The sequence below is a fragment of the Kogia breviceps genome, chromosome 2 (genome assembly GCF_026419965.1).
Source record: "Kogia breviceps isolate mKogBre1 chromosome 2, mKogBre1 haplotype 1, whole genome shotgun sequence".
Classification (NCBI taxonomy): Eukaryota; Metazoa; Chordata; class Mammalia; order Artiodactyla; family Physeteridae; genus Kogia; species Kogia breviceps.
Genome location: NC_081311.1, coordinates 201,580,089 through 201,600,853, shown reverse-complemented (window position 1 = coordinate 201,600,853; position 20,765 = coordinate 201,580,089). Strand labels below are relative to the sequence as shown.

At 50.7% G+C, this 20,765-nt stretch overlaps 2 protein-coding genes across 17 annotated transcripts in view; both read right to left on the bottom strand.

Moving 5' to 3' along the window:
* FARP2 (FERM, ARH/RhoGEF and pleckstrin domain protein 2) overlaps positions 1 to 16,622 on the bottom strand; it is an 83,500-nt gene extending 66,878 nt beyond the window's left edge. For all 9 annotated transcript variants that reach the window (XM_067027384.1, XM_059053724.2, XM_067027391.1 and 6 more), the window contains exons 1-2: positions 16,516 to 16,622; positions 5,968 to 6,184 (exon numbers count right to left, since the gene is read on the bottom strand). In XM_067027384.1, the coding sequence (XP_066883485.1) occupies positions 5,968 to 6,156 (189 nt within the window). In that variant the 5' untranslated portion in view covers positions 6,157 to 6,184; positions 16,516 to 16,622. The remainder of the gene's footprint in view (positions 1 to 5,967; positions 6,185 to 16,515) is intronic.
* Positions 16,623 to 18,537: 1,915 nt separating this feature from the next.
* The window catches only part of SEPTIN2 (septin 2), a 34,483-nt gene continuing 32,255 nt past the window's right edge, over positions 18,538 to 20,765 (bottom strand). For 5 of the 8 annotated variants that reach the window (XM_059053732.2, XM_067027383.1, XM_067027381.1 and 2 more), the window contains one exon: positions 18,538 to 20,533. The gene's annotated coding sequence lies outside the window, so the exon portion shown is untranslated. Of the gene's footprint in view, positions 20,720 to 20,765 lie in introns of all 8 variants that reach the window. The other 3 variants (XM_067027377.1, XM_067027382.1, XM_067027380.1) reach the window with 1 other exon arrangement.

Here is a 20,765-nt window from a genome sequence, read left to right as displayed (position 1 = left end):
TCTTTCCACAATACCGACTCCAGATAACAGAAAAGCTATAGGTGACGTCCATTCCTAACCCTGCCATGAATGGTCAGCAAGGCAGGTACGTGCTCTGTCCCCAGTGCCGCGTCCTCTGCAGTCGAGGGGAGGCCTCTCCAGGGAGGACAGGACCGCCAGCTCGGCCCCTCTGCTGCTCCCGGGGCAGCGTGGACACTGCTCACACGTACAGGGCAAGGAGCTGGACGCTTTCTACTCCCTGACTTTGCACGCAGGACAGTCGAGCTGACACATGGCCTCCAGATGGTTTCTCTTACAGCTGAGAAAAAAACTTTCCAGAGCTGAGGTCAGATTTCTAATTTCAAAACCACAGAATTCATTTAATTAACTGAAAACAAATCATGATTTTACTAGATCAAAAAATTGGTCACTGACTGACCTTCGGGGAGTTAAAAATCCCATCAGTAAATGTCAAACATCACTTAACATAAGACAGAGTTGAAGTTCCACCCTGAATCCATCAGACAGATTTTTCCCCCTTTCTTTGCGCCCTTCCAGACAAAACAGAAGTATTTTAATTTAACTAGTAATCAATATAAAGAACCATAAAGTACATCTTGCTTCATTATCATACATAATCATAATAAACATAAGTTTGTTAAAGCAAGTGATCTACATGGATGAGAGTAAATCGTAGACACTGGCAGCTAGTACTTACAAATCAGATAAATATTGGTTTAAAAATACAATTGTCAGGCTTCCCTGGTGGCGCAGTGGTTGAGAGTCCGCCTGCCGATGCAGGGGACACGGGTTCGTGCCCCGGTCCGGGAAGATCCCACGTGCCGCGGAGCGGCTGGGTCCGTGAGCCATGGCCGCTGAGCCTGCGCGTCCGGAGCCTGTGCTCCGCAACGGGAGAGGCCACAGCAGTGAGAGGCCAGCGTACCGCCAAAAAAAAAAAAAAAAAAAAAAACAATTGTCAGGGGACTTCCCTGGTGGTCCAGTGGGTAAGACTCCATGCTCCCAATGCAGGGGGCCCGGGTTCGATCCCTGGTCGGGGAACTAGATCCTGCATGCCGCAACTAAGACCTGGCACAGCCCAAATAAATAAGTAAACAAACAAACAAATACATCTTTTAAAAATAAATAAAAATAGTGTCAGTAAAAGTTCCTAGTTCTATAAATTTGCATGACAACTCTAAATGAAACTTTAAAATGTTTTTAAAAATTTGACACGGGGCTTCCCTGGTGGCGCAGTGGTTGAGAATCCGCCTGCCGATGCAGGAGACACGGGTTCGTGCCCTGGTCCGGGAAGATCCCACATGCCGCGGAGCAACTAAGCCCGTGAGCCGTGGCCGCTGGGCCTGCGCGTCCGGAGCCTGTGCTCCGCAACGGGAGAGGCCACAACAGTGAGAGGCCCGCATTCCGCAAAAAAAAAAAAAAAAAAAAAAAAAAAAAAAAAAATTTGACACGGCAGCTTCTGCTCCTCTACCAGATTCAGTTCCCAGGGCCTCCAGGGCCTGCCCTCAGCCTGCTTTCTCTGTGGTCCTCACAACTCTGGGATGTAGAAATGTTCATTCCACGCGTGGTAACTGGGCCACAGCTAGATGGTGAACTCCACAATTACTCATAATCTACCCAAGGAACCACCCCCAAAGATACATTTTTAATGGTACAATTCTCATATTTTGGGGCTGAAAACCTTTCTTTCTTTAGCCATTAAAAATTTTTTAAATTTCACCTCAAACCACCACGAGATACCACTTGAAACCCACTCGGATGGTTAGAATCAAAAAGTCAAAGAATAGTAATGTAGTCGAGAACGTGGGGAAATTGGAAGCCTCACAAAGTTGCTGGTGGATATAAAGGGTGCGGCCGCTTTGGAAAGCAGTCTGCCAGTTCCCCAAACGACCACACACAGTTGCTGTATGACTCAGCAGTCCCACCCCCAGGTGTCTGTCCGAGACAAACAGAAACGCATGTCCCCACAAAACCTGTACCCGAATGTTTACGGCAGTGACGTTCGCAACAGCCCAAACGTCAGTGGGACGTCCACCAGCTGACGAGTGGGGAACAGAAAGGAAAATAGTGCTGAGACGTCGGACAACGTGGATGAACCCCTAAAACACCACGCGAAGTGGCAAGCCAGTCACAAACGGCCACGTACGACGCTGCTCCGATGAAAGGGGTCTGTGCATACAGGACCCAGGTCACGACTTGCTTAGAGCTGGGGCGGGCACGGAGGATGCTGGGGCTGCGAGGGCGACAGCTAAAGGGCGCGGGGTTTCCAACTGGGAGGGATGAAAACGTTCTAAAACTGACCGGAGTGATGGCTCTGCGTTTCTGTGAATACGTTGAAAACCACTGAATTGTACTCTTTACGTGGGTGATTGTACGGTTATGTGAGTTATATCTCAATAAAGCTGCTAAAAAGTTTCAGCTTATTCAATGCTGCTCAGGAAAAAGCAGACAGACCCCAGCTTGCAGCTTCCAGCCACCTTGACATTGGGGCAGCAGGGCTGCAGACCGAGAGAGAAAGCCAGAGGAAGAAAAGGCTCCCGTGTGGCCAGCGGTTCTGGCTCTCAGAGCGCTGGCCGGTATCGTGGGGCCTGAGCTGGCGGAAGCAAAGCTCATGTCACCGCCCTAGCGGGTGGGAGACAGACGGAGCCGGGGGCCTGCAGACGGCGCTCACCCCTCGGAAGGAAGGGAATGAGGGCGGGGGGAGGGCAGCCTCAGCTGCTGAAGCAGCAGGAGACTATGAGCCACAGACTCTGCCTGTGAAGAGCCACAGGCACCAAGAAGACACCGTTTCAAAAATAACTAAACGTCAACTTCTCCCCCTAAGAATAAACCTTCAGTATCAACCAGGGGAGTCCACACAGGCCACACCAGGCCAGGTGTCACCGGCTGCACCAGAAGGTAACATCAGCACATCAACCCTGCGAGTCTGCAGATACTACTGCAGAAAACGTATTAAAAAATAAACCAGATCGGCACACCGTAAGATAGGTGTGGACGGCCAAAAAACCCCAGACACACAAAACATGACACCTGAATCCCTAACGTCAGAAGATGTTGCCATAGAGGGAAAAACTAAAAACTCTCCTAAGGAAAGCATGTTACCCAAGCTCACCCTGGCTTCCGTTCGGTCGACCGCACTTACCGGCACTGGTCCAAACACGGAAGCAGCCTCGCTGCCCAGGACCTGCCTTCCAGGAGGAGAGCCCGGCCAGCTCCGGGCGGGGGTGTCTCCCCCAAGACCTGCCTTTTGTGCCACCAACAGAGGCCAGCCGCCCCGGGGCCTCACCGCCCGGCACCTCAAGTCTGTACCACCCACAGACCCACAGCAAAAGCCCCCCAACCACAGTGTGTCTCTCAGTCCAAGTGTACAGGGCGAGCGGGGGAACGACAGACAAGATCAGTGACCAGGGATGGTGGGGCAGGGGCAGCAGGCCCGGGGAGACCCAGCCTGGGCTCTGCGGCTTGGATCTCGGCAACGGGGGCCCACGGGAGACACTGGGGAGGAGGGAGCAGGGCAGATGCACCTTCTCCAGCAGCCCCTCCCGGAGGAGACCCCACAAAGTGCTTCATCTGGCAAACCCGCCCAGCCCGCTGACACCAGATACCAGAGCTTCGGAGACTGTTTCTTTCCAGGGCCTGTGCACCTGATCCCCGGCAACAGCTGTGTGAGAGCCTGCAGAAAGTGGCCACAGACTCCTGGGTACTTCTCCACGCCTTGAACCTGGGCTTGCCTGGCAGCCTGCTTGATCAGTAAAACCCGGCAGAAGGTACACGTGTGAATTACAAGCCTAGACCTCAGGGACCTCACAGCTGCCACCCCCGAGCACATTCCCATCACCATGAGAACAATGTCACGCCAGCTTGCTGGAGAGTGAGGTCCCACACGGAGAGAAGTTCCAGTTGGGGCCCCAGACATGTGAGCGAGGCCATCCTAGACCACTCAGCACCCAGACCAGAAGAACCTCCAAGCCAACACTCAGACATGCAGAAAATAGTAAATATTTGCTCTTTTAAGTTATTAGGTTTGGGGGTGACGTGTTACTCAGCAAAGCTAACTGATACAGTTGTAGACGACTAGGGTACTTATAAATAGAATACAACTAACTTACAAAAAAATACATGGAGTTTTAACTTCTCCTGAAAGGTATGCATCAGTGGGTAGCACAATTTAAAAAGTACCCTATCCAACTCAGGATATACAACAGCAATTTGATTCTTTAATTTCTGGTAACTCTGCCAGGTATATCAAAATACCAAACATGATGGCTCTATTTGCTTAAAAGAAACAACAATCTCAATTTATTAAAACTTTGACATGCTCTCTATATTCTGAACCTTTATAAAATGCTATCTCTGATTTAAAAACGAATTTCTCAGAGAAGAGTCACATCTTATTTATGACTCAACAATAAATGTGTGCTTTTTTCCTTTTTTGGTCCTAGGTTTAGTTGATAAAGACCATTAAGCAGGCCAGAAAAAGATGCTCTAAAAGTAAACTCTAAGTAATGCAATTCTTTTCTTTTCTCTTCTTCCTTCCTTGCTTTCAAAAAATCTGAAATGAACCTCGTTTAAGCCTAGACCATAGCAAATGTGTTTATCACAGGATGGCTGCATGGTGGAAATTCTTCCAACCAAACATTTGGCTGGAAGAGACCTGGAAGCCCAGCTAATTCCCAGACCTTTAACCTGTTTCTCCAGGTGACTCATCCGAGTATGGAGAGCCAGCCTCCCCTCTTCAGGACTCAAAGGTGGCCTGTTCCCAACTCCCTGCCCTGCAAAGGCTGCTTCTTGCAACACAGGAGTGACTTGGGAAGGTGGACAGACAGGCACTACCAGTTCCAGTTACCACTGCCCTGATGAAATGACATCTGGTTTCTTCCTCAAATAAGACCTAAAAGAAGCATTCAGGGTTCCCTGAGTTCAGACACTAGGAATCTAGGCACTAGGTACCTGCCATCGAACACTCAAGGTGTACCCTGGGCTCCAAGCTGGAGGGCACCTCTACTCCTCAAGCCCCCAGCTGGCCTCTCCCCTTGGCTCCCCCCAACCCCCCCGACCGCGCTCACCTCCGCCTTCTCACGCAAGGCATCCTGCAATCAGGCTCCGCGGGAGCCTCAAGGTTTCCTCTAGGCCTCTTCACCCCGGGCCCACAGCTCTTCAATCATCTTTCTATTTTCTGTGTAGCATCTGGACCTCTCCCCAAGCATAAATAAATCTCCTGCTAAAGTTTAAGTTCATTCTCTCGTCTTTACTTTGTGACGTTAAGAGCAGGGGACGCTTCCAAAGGTATTACTTTAAACCAATATAAAAATATTAGAAAAAAGAATGGATTCCTTCATTACTTATGAAAATAAGTAATTTTTAAAAAGAACATTCATTCTATTGCCATTCAGAAAATCAGAAAAGACGTTTCCAAACATCTGCTATATTCAATTGTCTTTGCCAACATTATCAGTGCAATCTATTATCAGAGAATTTTCACAATAAAAATGTTACTATTGCTGACCTAGAAAGACAAGCCCTGTGCGAGCACTGCGCCAGGCTCTTCGTGTGCTGAGTGCTCCGCCCTCACTCCAGCCACCCTGGGAAGCGGGGACTTGAGTCACCCTCACATTCAGACGAGGACACACTGTGAGGCTAAGGGGTGTCCCTCACGCAGCGGCTTGGCCACCAGGACCTGGGTGGAGACAAGCTGGTTCCGGTCTGCACTGCATGGCCCTCAGCCAGCCTCTCAAAAGAGAACGTCAAGACCACATGACGTCAGAATTTTAAGAGAGGAGAATACCACTCCCCAAACTAAAATGGGAAACGCAGACAGAGTTCCCAAGGATTTTATTACCAGCCACTCACGGGCGACTTGATAATCAGACAAAGTCTAACCAGCAAAATGGAGTCCGGTACGTAATGCCAAATAATACCCAACTTCTAGAAAACGTGAGGAAGTCGGCCTCCAGCAATCATGCTTCTTACCTCAACGTCAAACGCCTCGACGGAGTTGTCCAGCAGCTGCACTCGGATGGGCGTCCTGGCCGCTGGCCACGCCGCTGCTGCCGAGGGGCCCTGCCCAGGCTCGAGGGTGCTGACGCCCACGGGGGACGGGGCGCCTAGGCGTGTCCCTGGGGTCTGCAGGACGCGGTAGGTTCCTTCCAGCTCCCCCATTCTTCACCAGCTAAGAGTGAGGAATGCACTAAAACACACAAAACCCCCCCAAATTATCCCCAGTTATTTCGATATTAAAACAACGTAAGAAAATTATCAGGTACACAAGAATTCTCTGCACTGTTTTTGCATTTCTACGAGTCTTAACTTACATCAAAATTAAGAGTTTAGAAAGATTATCGTCTCCTCATACCTCGACTGGTGAGCATACACAGCAACAAGCCCCAGCGCCACTGTCGCCTGGCTGCGCCCAAGCCGGAGGTGCGTGAACTCATTTAACCCCCAGACCCTCTGAAGGAGCCGCAGCATCTCTGCTCACGGGCAGGGGGAGGGGAGGCCCACAGCCGCCTGCCTCTTTCCGCAGACCACCCGAGGCCCTGCACCTCCTCCCTCCACCAGCCCAGACATTCACGTGCTGACCACACGCTCTGTGTGCAGGACAGCGGCTTTTCAGCAAAGGGAGAGGGGTGCACACAGCACGGTGCCAACGTGCGTCCCGGGTCCCACCTTTGCTGACACGGTGGGGAAAATGCCAAGGAAGATGGATGAAGACAGCCAGGCTGTCTGCCCGCTTTGCATGCCCTGGTTTTTCTCAGCTGTGTCACCAGGCTGGAGCGGGGGCCACCAGTGGTTCAGGAGGTAACTTCAGACTTGGCGCTGAGTGACAGCCTGGCACACGTCACGGGGAGCACACGCGGGCCACCCTTCCCAGCACCCGCCCCGCCCCGCCCCGTCCTCACAATACCCTTGTGGTCACCACCACCCACGCCCTCCTCACCCATGACGACAGCGAGGGTCTGCAAGGGTCAGAGAGCTGCCCCACTCGTGCCCTTTCAACCCTCCTCAACGTGCCGGGGGAAGGGTTTCCAGTTCTTAGCTGTTAAGCTGAACAGAGCCAATCACGCCATTGTTTTTAACAACCAAAGGACAGGCTCAGCGCCCGCTAGAATCTGGTCATACTGCCTTGCTTTTAGTCGTCCTTATTAATATAGTTACTTTCTATTTATGGCCAATTCCCTTCTTAAATACGTGTATTTATGTATGAAAGTCAACTTAAAGTAACATACCTAATGGTTAAACACAGTATGGCAAACACAAATGTCAGATGTTTAATCAAGAAAGAATGCAGATGCTGTGAAAATCATTTTATTTTGCTTAATCATCTTCAAAGAGTCTTCTACTGATTTGCAGTAAATCTTTTAGAGAATTCATCTCACTAAACTAGTCCGTGCCCTTTCACGCCGACTTAACTGCTGAGTCCTCTGGCCTTTTCCTCTTTTCCGAGCTTATTTTGTTATCAAGATAAACCAACTCATGAACTTATTATCTCTTCAATTAAGATGCAAAAGCTTCTCAGTGACCCACTGCCAAGCAACTCCTACTTAAACCCTACTCAGCGAAGACCTTCCCAACAATCTGCGTGAGAATTTCCACGCACGGCTGGTTTAGCAAACAAGCAAACGGAAAACGAGAACGCTGACCCCCCGGGAAAGGCGAAACGCGCCTAGCACGAGCAAGTGATGAGGCGACGCGTCGTTCTGCGAAATACAGCTCCCGACCCACCTCACGCACAAACCAACGGCTGACCCCCTGCTCGGACTGGCACGCAGATCCCCCGCGCCACACGTGTGGTTCAGGCTGGCACTTAGCCAGTGTCTTCAGAATTCTCTCTCCAGGCTGCATGCCCCCGGGAGCGTCACTAATTCTGTAAATATCTGCTAAGTATTTACTCAATGAACATCGCAGGCATCAAAGAGCAGCCTCGGCATAGGCCACAGTCAGGAACCACACTTCAGAAAAGCCCTGCTTTCATGCCACTGACTGATGCTCAGCGTGAGGTGTGTGAGGCTCTGAGAGCCATAAATGGGAGCGTTTTCATGCCAGTCTCACAAACTTGAGTAGTTACCGCAGAAGAGAGGGGCGTTAAGGAAGTCAAGCCCACCTCTCAGGTGTCCCAGGTGCGTACACAGGTGAGAGTAACGCGTGGGCAGCTCACAGCACTCGCCCAACACCCACCACCAAGAGGAGGTCCTCCTGGAACAAGCTACAGGACATTTTACTTTGGGCACCAAAGTGATCCTTTCCCTTGTAAGTAAAGCTGTAATTCTGAAAACATATATACAACCAAGATGTACTTTTAGGAGTCACTCACGTTGTGTATTCCATTATAAAATTCTCATTTATATTTCTTCATAATAATTTTAAGACGGAAAAAAAATTTCTTCAGGTTCTTTCTCTTTTGCTTACTATAAGAAAGTCACGTCTAAACGCCTACTTTAAAAAAAAAACCAAGCAAGACTAACCAGTCTTGAGGGGCACATCAGGTGAGAAAACTGCGAGAAGAACAGGCAAGGAGGTTATTCCTGGAACCGTCAGGGCAGTGGTCCCCTTGGTGGGAGGGGCCTGTCCCGGGGGCAGGGCACAGGGGACCGGTCCTGGGTGTGGCCGGCACAGTTCCATCGCTTCACTGGACAGTGTCCACTTCATGCATTAATCTGTACATTTGATTAATGCAGTTTTTCTGTATGTGTTTATTTTACAATAAAAAATATATTTAAACCAGCGTACTTTTAATTTACCATTGTTTTCATCTCTCGTAAGAACAAAAGATACATTAGACAGATGAAAAAAACAATTTTCTTGGCTCAAGGAATTCTAAAACATGGCTCTTGAGAGGAAGCCTTTGCAGGTTTGTACACCTTCTGAGCAGCACACTTACATCCTAGCTATTTGCACCTGGTCAAAGTAAGACACCCACACAGCTTAGGCTGAGACTCCGGACCACGAGAGGGCCTGATGCCTGGAGGTTCATCCGAGGGAGACAAGTCCTCTTGAGAGGAAGTGACCCCGTGGGGCACCTCCCGCTGATATTCCAAAGAAAGCTCTGTTTGCTATTACACAATGGCAATGTGGCACTAAACCACCCATTTAATAATTACTCAGCTTTACGAAAGTTTAGGAAGGAAGACAATGGAAAATTGAATGTAACTGCTGTGCTGTGAATGTTAATCACGGTCTCCTTTTAGAACAAGCGGCAGAAGGGACCCCTCCCTGCAGAGCGTGAAGCTGCCCATTCAGCAGTCTTGCTACAGCCTGATTGCTCCTGCAGTCTGACGGTGGGAAAAATGTATGCACTGAATTTGCTCTACATAAATTATAACCTAACAGAAATTACTCTGTTTTGCTCTGTGTGCTTATAGATAAACATGAAAAAGGCAAGAATTTGCAAACTGGACTAGACACACAGAGCGCGGACCGCAGTCCCGCAGGCCCTAAACGTCGGGCGTTAGCCCCTGCTCACTCCCCTGCTGCTGCCAGAGACCCTCTCCAGAAACCTGGAGGGGATCAGCGGTGTCAGGAGTCAGGCGCCGACGAGGGACTCCAGTTCCCTGCTCTCTCCCAGGCGACCAAAATGATGTGCAGTCTTCATTCCTAAAAATATTTCTGGTGGCTACATACAAATTTCCGCCACTGATATTTAGTGTTACCTACTACAAACTCGGCTCCTATATATTCTCATTTAATAAAAAATTTAAAAACCAATTCGTGACATATAATTTCCATCTTGAAGTTGGAAAAATTCGGCTCAAAAGCCTGCCAAGGCTTTGGGTGATGATGTGTCAATGCAGGTTTGTAACGAAGGTACCACTCGGGGGGGGGGTACGGGGGGGAGACTGTGCATGTCTGGGGGTGGGGGGCATATGAGAAATCTGTGAAACTTCCACTCGATTTTGCTGTGAACTTAAAATTGCTCTAAAAAGCAGGTCTATTAAAAAGAAAAGAAAGCTCTGCCACAGAACACATAATTCAGAAGTGACAAAGCCAGGACATAAGCCCAGCCCAGATTTGGCCCTCAAGTCGCCTCCCCCTTGGCTGGGAAATCAGCCCGTGGCTCCCCAGACAAGCGCAGTCCACTGTCCACAGCAGTGGAAGTTGCTAAAATTTCTGTCACACATGGAAAACATCTCTGCATGCTTCTTGGATGAGAAGGTGAATAAAAGCAAGGTGCAAATCAGGAGCATGGCGCACTAACTCTGGTTAAAAGAGGAAGACTGTAAATACGTTTTTTCAAACAACCATTTTTCAAACAACCACCTCGGAGGGTAAACCAAAACCTAAAGGAAAGACCTGCCTCTGGGGGCAGGGGGAGGGGGAGGCGCTGGGAGGGCAGCACTGGGCTCTGCTTCCTGAGTCTACGGTGTTCAGTCATGTCGCATAGGGAACCCTGTAAATGTGCTTTTGCCACGTAACATAACCTGCTCCCAGAAGTATCACCACGGGGTGACGGCCATGGGGGCCAAAATTCTGCCCACCGCAAGGCCTTTGTCGGGTACTTCCGATGTCTGCATCATCTCAGCTGTAGCCTGTCTTTCCTCTTGTGAGCTGGTATTTCCTTGGTTCTGTGTAGGCCAGGTAATTTTGGATTATATCCTGGACATTTTAAACACTGTGTTATGAGCCTCTGGTCTTGTTTAAATCCCACAGAGAATGTGGCACTTCTCTTTCAGCAGCACTGGCCTTGCCGGGTTCAGGCCACAGCCGTGGTCTCAGCATCAGCTCCACCTTCAGAGGCTCCATCCTCCCTGTGCACCGTCACCCAGCTGCGAGCCTGGCTCCCGGGCTGTGGTCGACCCCTTAGTTGAGTTCCCACAGCCTCTGGCAAGTGGCGCAGGGTCGGCCCCATGCGTGTACATCTCGGGGTCGAGCCCACAAGTTCATTGGCAACTTTGAGGGGTCACCTCCTGAGCTCCCCCGCTCCACAGCTCCCTGGCTTACTTCTCAGTCCTCCAGCCAGAGGACTGTGGCTTGTTCCCGTGCTCTGCCGTGCACATCCTGGGACTGCACCCTTGCTGGGACCAGACTGCAGGAAAGAGAGTACAAAGCCCTTGGACTTTTAGGTGTCTCAGGCCTGGCTGGAGAACAGGGAGAGAGAGAAGAAGAAATGGTGGCTTTCTCCCACTCTCTCTAGAGCCCAAGCTGGGTGGCTCCCCCTGCAGCCCTCCCTGTCTGCCCCTGGAGGCCATCTCCGGGTTTCGGACACCTTGAAGCGGGCTCCGGACCGGGCGTGCTAGGGGGAGAACAGGAAGCTCGGTGCTCCTGCGGCAGGTGCTTCAGACCCTGGCCTTTGCCTGCCCGCCACCACTTCCTTGCCAGGCTCCTCAGAGCTGCTCACGCAGCTGTCCAGCTTTGTAGCCACAGTCACAGCGGGCAGACAGGGTGGAGGAGGCTTACTTCTCTTCCCACAGACGGAACTGGACACCCATGCTTTTTTAAAAAATTAATTTATTCATTTTGGCTGTGCTGGGTCTTTGTTGCTACGCATGGGCTTTCTCTGGTTGTGGCGAGCGGGGGCTACTCTATGTTGTGGTGTACGGGCTTCTCGTTGCGGTGGCTTCTCTTGTTGTGGAGCACGGGCTCTAGGCACACGGGCTTCAGTAGTTGCAGCACACGGGCTCAGTAGTTGTGGCTCGTGGGCTCCAGAGCGCAGGCTCAGTAGTTGTGGCGCACGGGCTCAGAAGTTGTGGCTCACAGGCTCAGTAGTTGTGGCGCACGGGCTTCGTTGCTCTGCGGCATGTGGGATCTTCCCGGACCAGGGCTCGAACCCGTGTCCCCTGTGTTGGCAGGCGGATTCTTAACCACTGCGCCACCAGGGAAGCCCGACATCCATGCATTTAAAACATGTTTGCAGAGGTCATCTTTGAGAGAGGGAAGAGGGTTGATTTTTATTTCCTCCTTTCTTGGCACACGTATCTCTTGAATTGCCTGCCGTGATGAACGTGTGCTACTTCTGAAATCAGACGGCTTCCGGGCAGACGACGGCAGGGGTCACCCACAGCCGCCCACTCACCTTCAAACGGAGAGTCAGGGCAGCTACCCATGTCTCCTCTAGGCGTTGTGCTTGCTCCTCCTTCTCAAACAGTGCAGGTAAAATAAAAACGAACATTTTAAAACACTCTCTTTAAATCAATTTAAAAATTGATTTCTTGTTCAGATATTGAGACTTGCTCCCCCCGACATTCAGCTTGTGTTAACTATTACCAAGGCAACTGGGATCTGAATGATGTAGGAGATAAAGTTAATAACGCCCGGTCATTTAAACGATTTGTAAAACAGCCAGTGCTGCCTCCTCCTTCCAGACACATCCCACCAGCCGCAGGAAGAGGCGTCGTGCACCCTCACCCCCATGCCTCCGCGGTGTCATGTGGCACCAAGCTACGGACCACAAGCTGCCCCTATGCCGGCAGTGTGACTCTAAAGCCATTCTGCCCCGTTTCTGGGCCCCTCACTGGCACTGGCCCCTTCAAGGTCCTAAGAAAGGCCCTCAGTGAAGTGTGGCCATGATCACAGCCTTCCGGAAAATTCGAAAACATATTAAAATTGCAATCGACTAACACTGCTGCCCCTTCCACCCCAAGTCTGTCTCTGTCCCTCCTTCCCTGCACGTCAGGCAGCTCAGGAGAGGACCCAGCTACCAGCACAAGAAGCTGGAGACACCCTTAGTTTGGGCTCAAGCGGAGACGTTTCAGGTGTTCACGCTGAGGTTACCACCAGCTTCGCAATGCAGCTATGGTTCCTGGAACACCACTGCCAGTCCCGTGCTCGCGCGCCGGAGGGTTGTGGAACAAAGGTACAGGGCCCGGGCCCTGCAGCAACACGAACAGACCCGATGGCACCTGGTGCTGGAAGCATGTGGGCCCTGGGAAAGGAGCAAGGTTTGAAACTCGGGGAGCCAGATGCACATTTGTGGGAAAATCATCACCAGACTCGTGAAAAAAATGCAAGCAGAGTTCGGTGCTCAGTAGTCAAAACCGCACTTCTCGCCCGTCAGAAAAAAATATTTATAAGGTAGCAGTATAACTATAAATACACCATTGATTTTTTAACGTTTTTGAATGGAATTGTGCAAAAGAGAATTGATCAGAACTCCTGCTTTTCCAAGACACAATCTGTAGCTGTGCTAGAAACAGCCAAGTGTGAAACCATGTTTTATATATCCTAACAATCAATAATAAGATTTTTGATCAGCCATGCTAGAGGAATCACTGAATTCTTTCTATTCTCTGTCAAATGAAGAGGCAACTAGAAAGTACATAGCCAGATGAAAAGTATTACAGAAGTGTCAGATAATTAACAAATAGCCATCTTCCTGGATTTAGTGATGTCTGTATCAACGGTCAGCTTTTTCAAATCTGTATCTTATTTACTTTTTTCTCATTCTAAATAAATATCTGCAACTTAATTTTCAAATTGATTTTTATTTGTAACACTGTATTTTCTTAAAGAGGCCTCCTCCCCCAAATTGGATAAGTCTCAGGCCCCATGAAAGTTGGCATCTGCCCTTGCCCCAGATGAAATCTGATTAGTTCAAACATTTATTGAGCACCTTGCCTCGGTATCAAGCAAGTCTAGGTCCTTAAAGATACGGGAGCCTGTAAGAGGGAGGAAATCCCTCCCATTACAGTGGGAGAAGACAAAGAAGACAGTCCGTTAAAGGGTGGTGAGAGCCGTGTGGAAGTGAAGTGAGGAAGCCTCCAGGAATCTGGTAGGTGGCGAGGGAGGGAGGAGGCCTCAGCAAAATGGGGGTGTCTGCGCATCTGGTCCTCACAACCCCCATCACTCACGTGCTGTCTCGTCTCTGGTTTAAGGGACCCCACGTGGCAAATACACAATGATCTAGAAGGGGAGACCACTGTGGACGTGGCCCTGAGCATTGCCCGCTGCAGCAGCAGAGGGCAGGAAGCACGAGGTAACACCGAGGAAGGCAGCGCGGCTAGCCTGGCCAGGACGGCTCTCCAGGATGAAGCGGGAGCTGGACCCTGCAGGGCAACAGGAGACCAGCTAGACAAGAGCAGCCTGCGCGCAGGCAGGGGCTGCTGGGCAAGGCTGAGAATGGCAGGGGCCCTGAGGATGCCCACAGGGGGCCAGGCTATAGGGGTCTCGAGGGCCCACCTAAGAGGTCTGGGTGGAATCTCATACCTCCTTCTGTGCCGCAGCTGGGAGAGAGGGGATGAAGAAAGATTCGTCACTGCATCCAACAACGTCAGAGGGCCTTTCTGCTTTTGAATTTTAAAATGACTATAAACCAGAACACCAGCTTAGCGAGAAAACAGTCCTGTGACCCTAAAATAAAACTATTTACATCACTCCACCTTCCCTTCTCATCCTTGTCCCGTCCTCGCACATTTTTACATCAGTATGATTGCTGTGTACAAACTACTTCGCCTTTTCGGTTAAGATGTGTTTTTGAACATATTTCCATGGATCAAAATGGTTCAAATTTTGCTGGGAAGGAAGGATAGGAAGGAGACTGCCAGAGCATGTCTGCTGGCTGAGGAGTACTCTACCCCTCCGACATGCAGAGTTTATGTATCAAAGTTTGTTTTCAAAACTGGGATTCCAAAATCAAAATCTTTATCAAATACGGCTAGCTGCTCTCCAAAAAGATTAGACCAATTTACAGAATCAGCAGAAACCCACCAAACACTGGCCTCTATCATATTAAGCTTTGTGGAACCCTCTCACCTTTTCAGCACCCTGTTGCCAAGGTAAACCCTGGAGTTGACAAATATGCCACCGTCCAGTCATGCTCTACACACGGGATCTCGGAGAGCACCACCAGAGCGACCTCGGCTCAACATCCAGCTTTACAGCGGGGTTTCCCCGCAACCAACACCAAGCCGTGTGCAGGGAGCTCACGACCCACTGAGCAAATGGGGAGGTGGCAGGCTTATACGAAAGCGGGTGAAGAACAAACAGGAACAAACCTGAAAGGGCAAGCAGCAGTAACAAACGCCTGTTACCCTCTCAGGAGAGAGAAGGTGCTGGTGAGAGTAGAGGCAGGAATGTTTGGAAAGGAGTGGAACAGAACTCCTTCGGGCCCAGGGGACTTGAAAGAGCTTTTGCATAGAAGTACCCATGCATCCACCTTTGCTGTGTCGATCCAGTGCATATCCTTCCCTCCAAGCAGGATAATTCTGCTTAAATACCGCGTACTTCTCTCTCTACTGTCTCCTCAGATTATTCTTCCACCTGGTAATATAACGGCTAACACTTCTTAAGCACTTACTGTGTGCCGGGCATCTAGCTAACAGCGTTTCCACTGATGCTCAATCCTCACAACAAGTCTATGAGGCAGGTAAACTGTAACCTCATTTGCTGAGAGGGAACCTGAGGCAGAGATAAATGAATGTATCATATAAACTTCCCTTTTGGGAAAGGATGCCCATGCATGTAAACGAGCCAGCAAACTTCTGCAGCTCCTGTCAGCGTCTGGTCCAAACAGCTCAGTGTGAACTGCTCACAGAGAATCTGCAACAAAGCAGGAGCACAGAGGAAGCAGGGCCAGGGTGTGACCTAAACCGGTCACCCGGCTCCTCTGCTTCCAGACAGGGCCTAGGCATGTCTCCTCTGCAGATTTTGAGAGAACCAAATAAAATACGGGCATGAAGCGCTGCACAACCCTTCCCAAAGAGCTACATCTGTAGTGTACAGGAACTCATAAAAACCTTTCAAAACACAGCAGATACAGACAATGAACATTAGATGTGGCCTACCAGCAAAGGTCACTCTATGCCTGCTGACCTCAAATGTCCTCTCCCATCTCTGTGGCAGGAGAAAACTGCACACTGTCCACACACAACCAGCCCGCTGGCCCAACGCCCCTGACAGCCATCGAGCACGTCCGCAGTCCTCCGCCGGAAGCGCCCTCACAGACGTGAGCAAAGGTACAGAGAAGAGCCACCCTGAGATGTAAATCTTCCCATCCTTTCACTGTGGACTGACATTATCTCCTTCAATGCACCTTGTGTGAATTTGGTTTTCACGGCAATTACTGACCAGTACACGGAAGGCCACCAGAGGCTGCAGCCACCATAGTAAACGGAAACGGGAGCATATTCCAGCCCCAGGTTTCACCGTCTGCCTTTAGAAGGCTCCCATTGCCTGAGGAGCCGTTCTACACTTCATGGCGTTAAAACATCAACACCTAATACCGATTCCCGGCGTTAAGATACAATCTAAGGAAAGGCCAAAATGGGCGTGGTCTCAGGCGGCGCGAGCTTCCACCTGTGGCTCTGCCGGGGCCTCCACGCGGGACCCTTCCCGGCCGCCCCTGGCGCCTCCACGCGGGACCCTTCCGCCCACCCCGGGCCTCCAGCGGGCAGGCTCCCCACACACGGCCCTACCCGCATGGGGCCTGCCACCCTAAGGCCTTCTGAGCCCGGCCGTGGACTCCTCTGGCCGCCCGCCGTCCGGAGGCGCCCGCCCTGCCCTGGGCTTCGGCTTACGGCCTCCGCCGCCCGCCCCCGAGGCGCAGCCCGGCCCCTGCCTGACCCGGGCCCCGCTGTCCCGCACGCTCACCAGCCGGCAGGCCCGCGCTGTCGCCCGCAGCGCCCTTCAGATCCCGCGTCCGCTCCGCCCGCTTGCGACGACCCGTAGGCCGCCCCCGCCCCGCGCGCCCAGTCCCTACCCCCCGCCCAGGGCCCCGCCCCCGCCCCCGCGGACGCGCCGCCGATTGGCCTGCGGACTTTGGGGCGGGGCCTCCGCGGCCGCGACCTAGAAGCGCGGCACAGAATTCTGATTGGTGAATGGACCGGAGGAGGCAGGGCGAGAGTGCAAGCACGGAGTCCAATGCAATTCAGCAGATATTCGACTCGCAGGGCTGCGCGGGGTCCTGGGCGGGGCGCGGTTCCGGCTCGGGGAGGGGCGGGGCGCCGGCTCTGGGGGGCGGGGCGTCGGCTCTGAGAGCAGGGTCCGGCGTGGCCATCTGCTGGCTCTCTCCGTCCCCGCCGCTGGCTGCCAGCCTTCCCGTTACCGGCTCCACCCACCAATTGCGATCCTCCTGAGGCTACTGGTGTTGTGGCCTACGGGCACCGAGAGCCCCGCGAGGATGTGCTGAGGAGGAAGCGGGCCGTGCTGGCGAGGTCTGCGGCCCTTCCAGGCTTCACAAGTCCTCCTCTAGCCTCGTGGCCCCCACCCGGAAATGGAAACGTGACACCACGTCCGGAGCCCCCAGGCCCGCGACTCGCAGCAGCACACGCCCCTTCTTCGAAGAGGTTCAGTGAACTTCTACGCATCCTTCAAGACCCGGTTCAATTTGCCCTGGTCCTGGCCCCCGCCGCAGTCCCCGCGTCTCCCGGGGCAGGCCAGGAGGGCGCCCGCGCGCCCCCCGCGCGTCTGTCTAGGGAGTAAACCGACGATGGACCCGGGCACATCTAGGAGGGGACTCCTAGGGTTCTGGCCACCGGATCAAGACCCCGACCGCGAACCCGAACGTTTCCCAAAGGAAGCAGGAACAGCCGCTTCCCGCGGGGGAGCTTCGGATTCGAGACTCAGAAGGGCACTCCTGTCCCCCGTCGCTCTCTCCGAACTTTTCCTCTAACTGGCCCCCAGCGACACCACCGACAGCCCCGATGTCAGAACCCAGGCGCTGTTCTCGCTGCTCCCAGGGTGGCACACACCCCTCGGCACGGAACCCCGACAGGTTGAGCAGCGTCAGTGGGGACCCCGCAGGGGGAAAGCCTGGTCAGAGGCTGCGGGGTGTATGCTGGAGGGAGGGCCTGAGGCAGAGGTGCAGGACCTGGGGGAGAGAGGGACCTGGAAAGGAACCAGAGACAGGGCTCTAGGCAGACACTGAGAAGGAAGTAAAGGGGCCCAGGCGGTCCTGGGGTGGTCAGAGGACCGGCCAGCCACCCAGATCAGGCTTACAGTCCAGGTTTTCAACATTTCTTCTAATAAGTTAGAATTAGTTTTAATACAGTGAATGAGAGCCTTCCCCACATTTTCTATTTAGTGGGCAGACATCACTGAACTCTCACTAGTGGTAATTTTTATCATTCACTTTAAGTAGATGATCAGATTCCCATGTAAATGTCTCCTTTCCAATCTTTATGGCTTGCTCTTTTGGGCTGGGATCGCCAATACAGAGTTGTTGGGTACAGATGGTGGTGCAAATAATTACTCCTGATTTTTTAAAAAAATTATTTACTTATTTTTGGCTGCATTGGGTCTTTGTTGCTGCGCACGGGCTTTCTCTAGTTGCGGCGAGTGGGGGCTACTCTTCGTTGCGGTGCGCGGGCTTCTCTTCTTGCGGAGCACGGGCTCTAGGGCACGTGGACTTCAGTAGTTGTGGCGTGTGGGCTCTAGAGTACAGGCTCAGGAGTTATGGCGCACCGGATTAGTTGCTCCGCGGCATGTGGGATCTTCCTGGACCAGGACTCGAACCTGTGTCCCCTGCATCGGCAGGCGGATTCTTAATTACTGTGCCACCAGGGAAGCCCCCTCCGGATTTTTATACACAGAAAACGCAGGGCTTTCTCTGCATCTTTCCCAGAAAACCTTACACCTTTACCTCGTTAAGAGCCAATAATGAGTACTACTCAGTATCTAAACAATAGTGCTTTATTGGTAAAAGGTTAGTTTCAATGGATACAAAATTGCTGTGTAAAATAAGTTTTCAAAATACATTTTTATAGGTAAAGCTTATCTCTTAGTAAAAGGGTAATTATCTATTAGCAAAAGTATTTAGATTCGGGCAGCAAAACAAGAGAATTTAAAAGTCTTAGTGTAGGTCCACCCACACCCCCATAACCATTAGGTGGCAGCTAGCACTTAGGAGTTTTACTATATAGAGCTTACACCTACCACTTTCAAGTGTTGCCACACCCCACCCCTTTTTAAAAACAGCTTTTACTAGCACAGTTAATAAATGACAAAATAACCCAAATAACTAGTCTTGCATGGAGAAGCCCTAAGGTCATGGAACACTTTTTCTTGGTAAAAACTTTGCACAATGTACCTAAACCTATAGCTCTTGACCATTTGCAATTACCCAACAGTGAAAGGGCAAAGTCAGGAGAACACCCAGAGATTTTTTGTAGTTCACCTTTGTAACAAATGTATTTCAACCATCTCGTTTTCTTTTCTGTCTGGTGAATACAAAACCCCCTCCTCATCCTTGGAGTAATAAGCATTTTCTCCATTTTAACCCCTCTTGTTCTAGCGAAATGAAAACACTGAACCAGCACCTGCTCCCTCCAGATCTTCTTTCATCTGTCACTTTCTGGGGACCAATTTCCCCACATCAGTAGAAATGCTGAAAAAAAGGCAACCCCAAGAGCATCAGCGCCCCTTTGAGTGCACAATAGGGAGACCAGCTATGAGGACAGGGAAGGGCCAAGGCCACAGGGCACAGGAAACCAACCAGCTGCGGCTTCAACTGGTGGCACCCGTCAGCCAGCCCACGGTGCAGATCTGAAATAGCCTTCATTCTCACACGATACATGGAAGGAAATGACAGTGGCTGAGAAAGGACTAGACAGCCTGCACACAAAAAGATCACCCCTATTTGCCTGAAAACCATTCAGGAAAGCATCAGTTAAAGGGACACCAAATCAGGAAAACCTGGCAGGCATTTTGGGCCCCACGGGGCTGAGGCCTCGGGGCCACCCACCCGAGGACCCTTATTTTCGCTGCTGAGGCACATCTCCTATACCTGCAGTTAGAGAAAACACATTAAAGTGCAGTATAAAAATTAAAAAAGGCTGGTTTCTGCACAGATCAACTGTTAATTTTCCTTAAAAAGTTATTTTTTAAATTTAGTTGAATAAAAATAGTTTATTGACTCTCATTGTGTAGGTAAGAATCTTAGTTGCAACATGAAAACTGCAGCTCATGGATACTCTGATTTTTTTATGGCAAACTCTACAGAACGTGGCTTGTGGCGAGTTCTCTGCATAGACCCAAGAATCCAAAGACTTGTTAAAAAATTCACCCCTAAAAGCCTGTTTTAAAAAAAGCTATTTAAGTATAAATATGTATCTCACTGGGTAATTGTTTCGTTTGGTAAACAGATAAATGTGCAGATGGATTAACAGTATTGAGTTATAGCAGCAAAACTGGTTTTAGGTGTTGTGCTCAAGCAAAGCAAGACAGCTAACCAGGTGCCGTGACTTGGTGAGAAATGGCCTTGCACCAGGGCAGCTCTCATCTTTCTGTGTCACTAGGTCCATGTCTCTGCTACTCAGGAACATTCTGGGAAATGTGAATGTTCTAGAAATAAATCATGATTAGTCGGTTAGGCCAGCCAAATCAAATTCAACTATTAACTATACATGCTGACTGGTCCCTGGGAATCAATTCTAACATTAGGGGTCAGTTAAGGTGGACAAAAAAATGGAAAGTTAACCTCACAAAATATAAAGTATAACATAATGACATATAAATGTTAAGGTACTTCATACAAAATAACACATCAAAAGTTTTTTCAAAATTAAATTCTCAGGCACAGGTACTGTAAAATGTGGATAGGCACCCCTCCAACAGTCTTGAAAACACGCAGCCGTGTTACTTGTCAGAATGTTATCTTGCAAAGTGTTTTCTGGAAAAACAAAACACAACACATTTCAATGGGAGTGACGCAGCGCCCGCTGCTTGGACCGCTGGTAGCATTATCTTCCTGCATAACAACAAAGGGCGCAAACTGAGCAGAAGCTCTGAGGACCAGAGTTTAGTAAAATCACAACGTCACTTAATGAAGCTCTTGGAAATCAGGAGTGCTGCAAAACTGAAAAGTACACAGAAATGTAGATTAATTTTAGGTACCCAAAGTA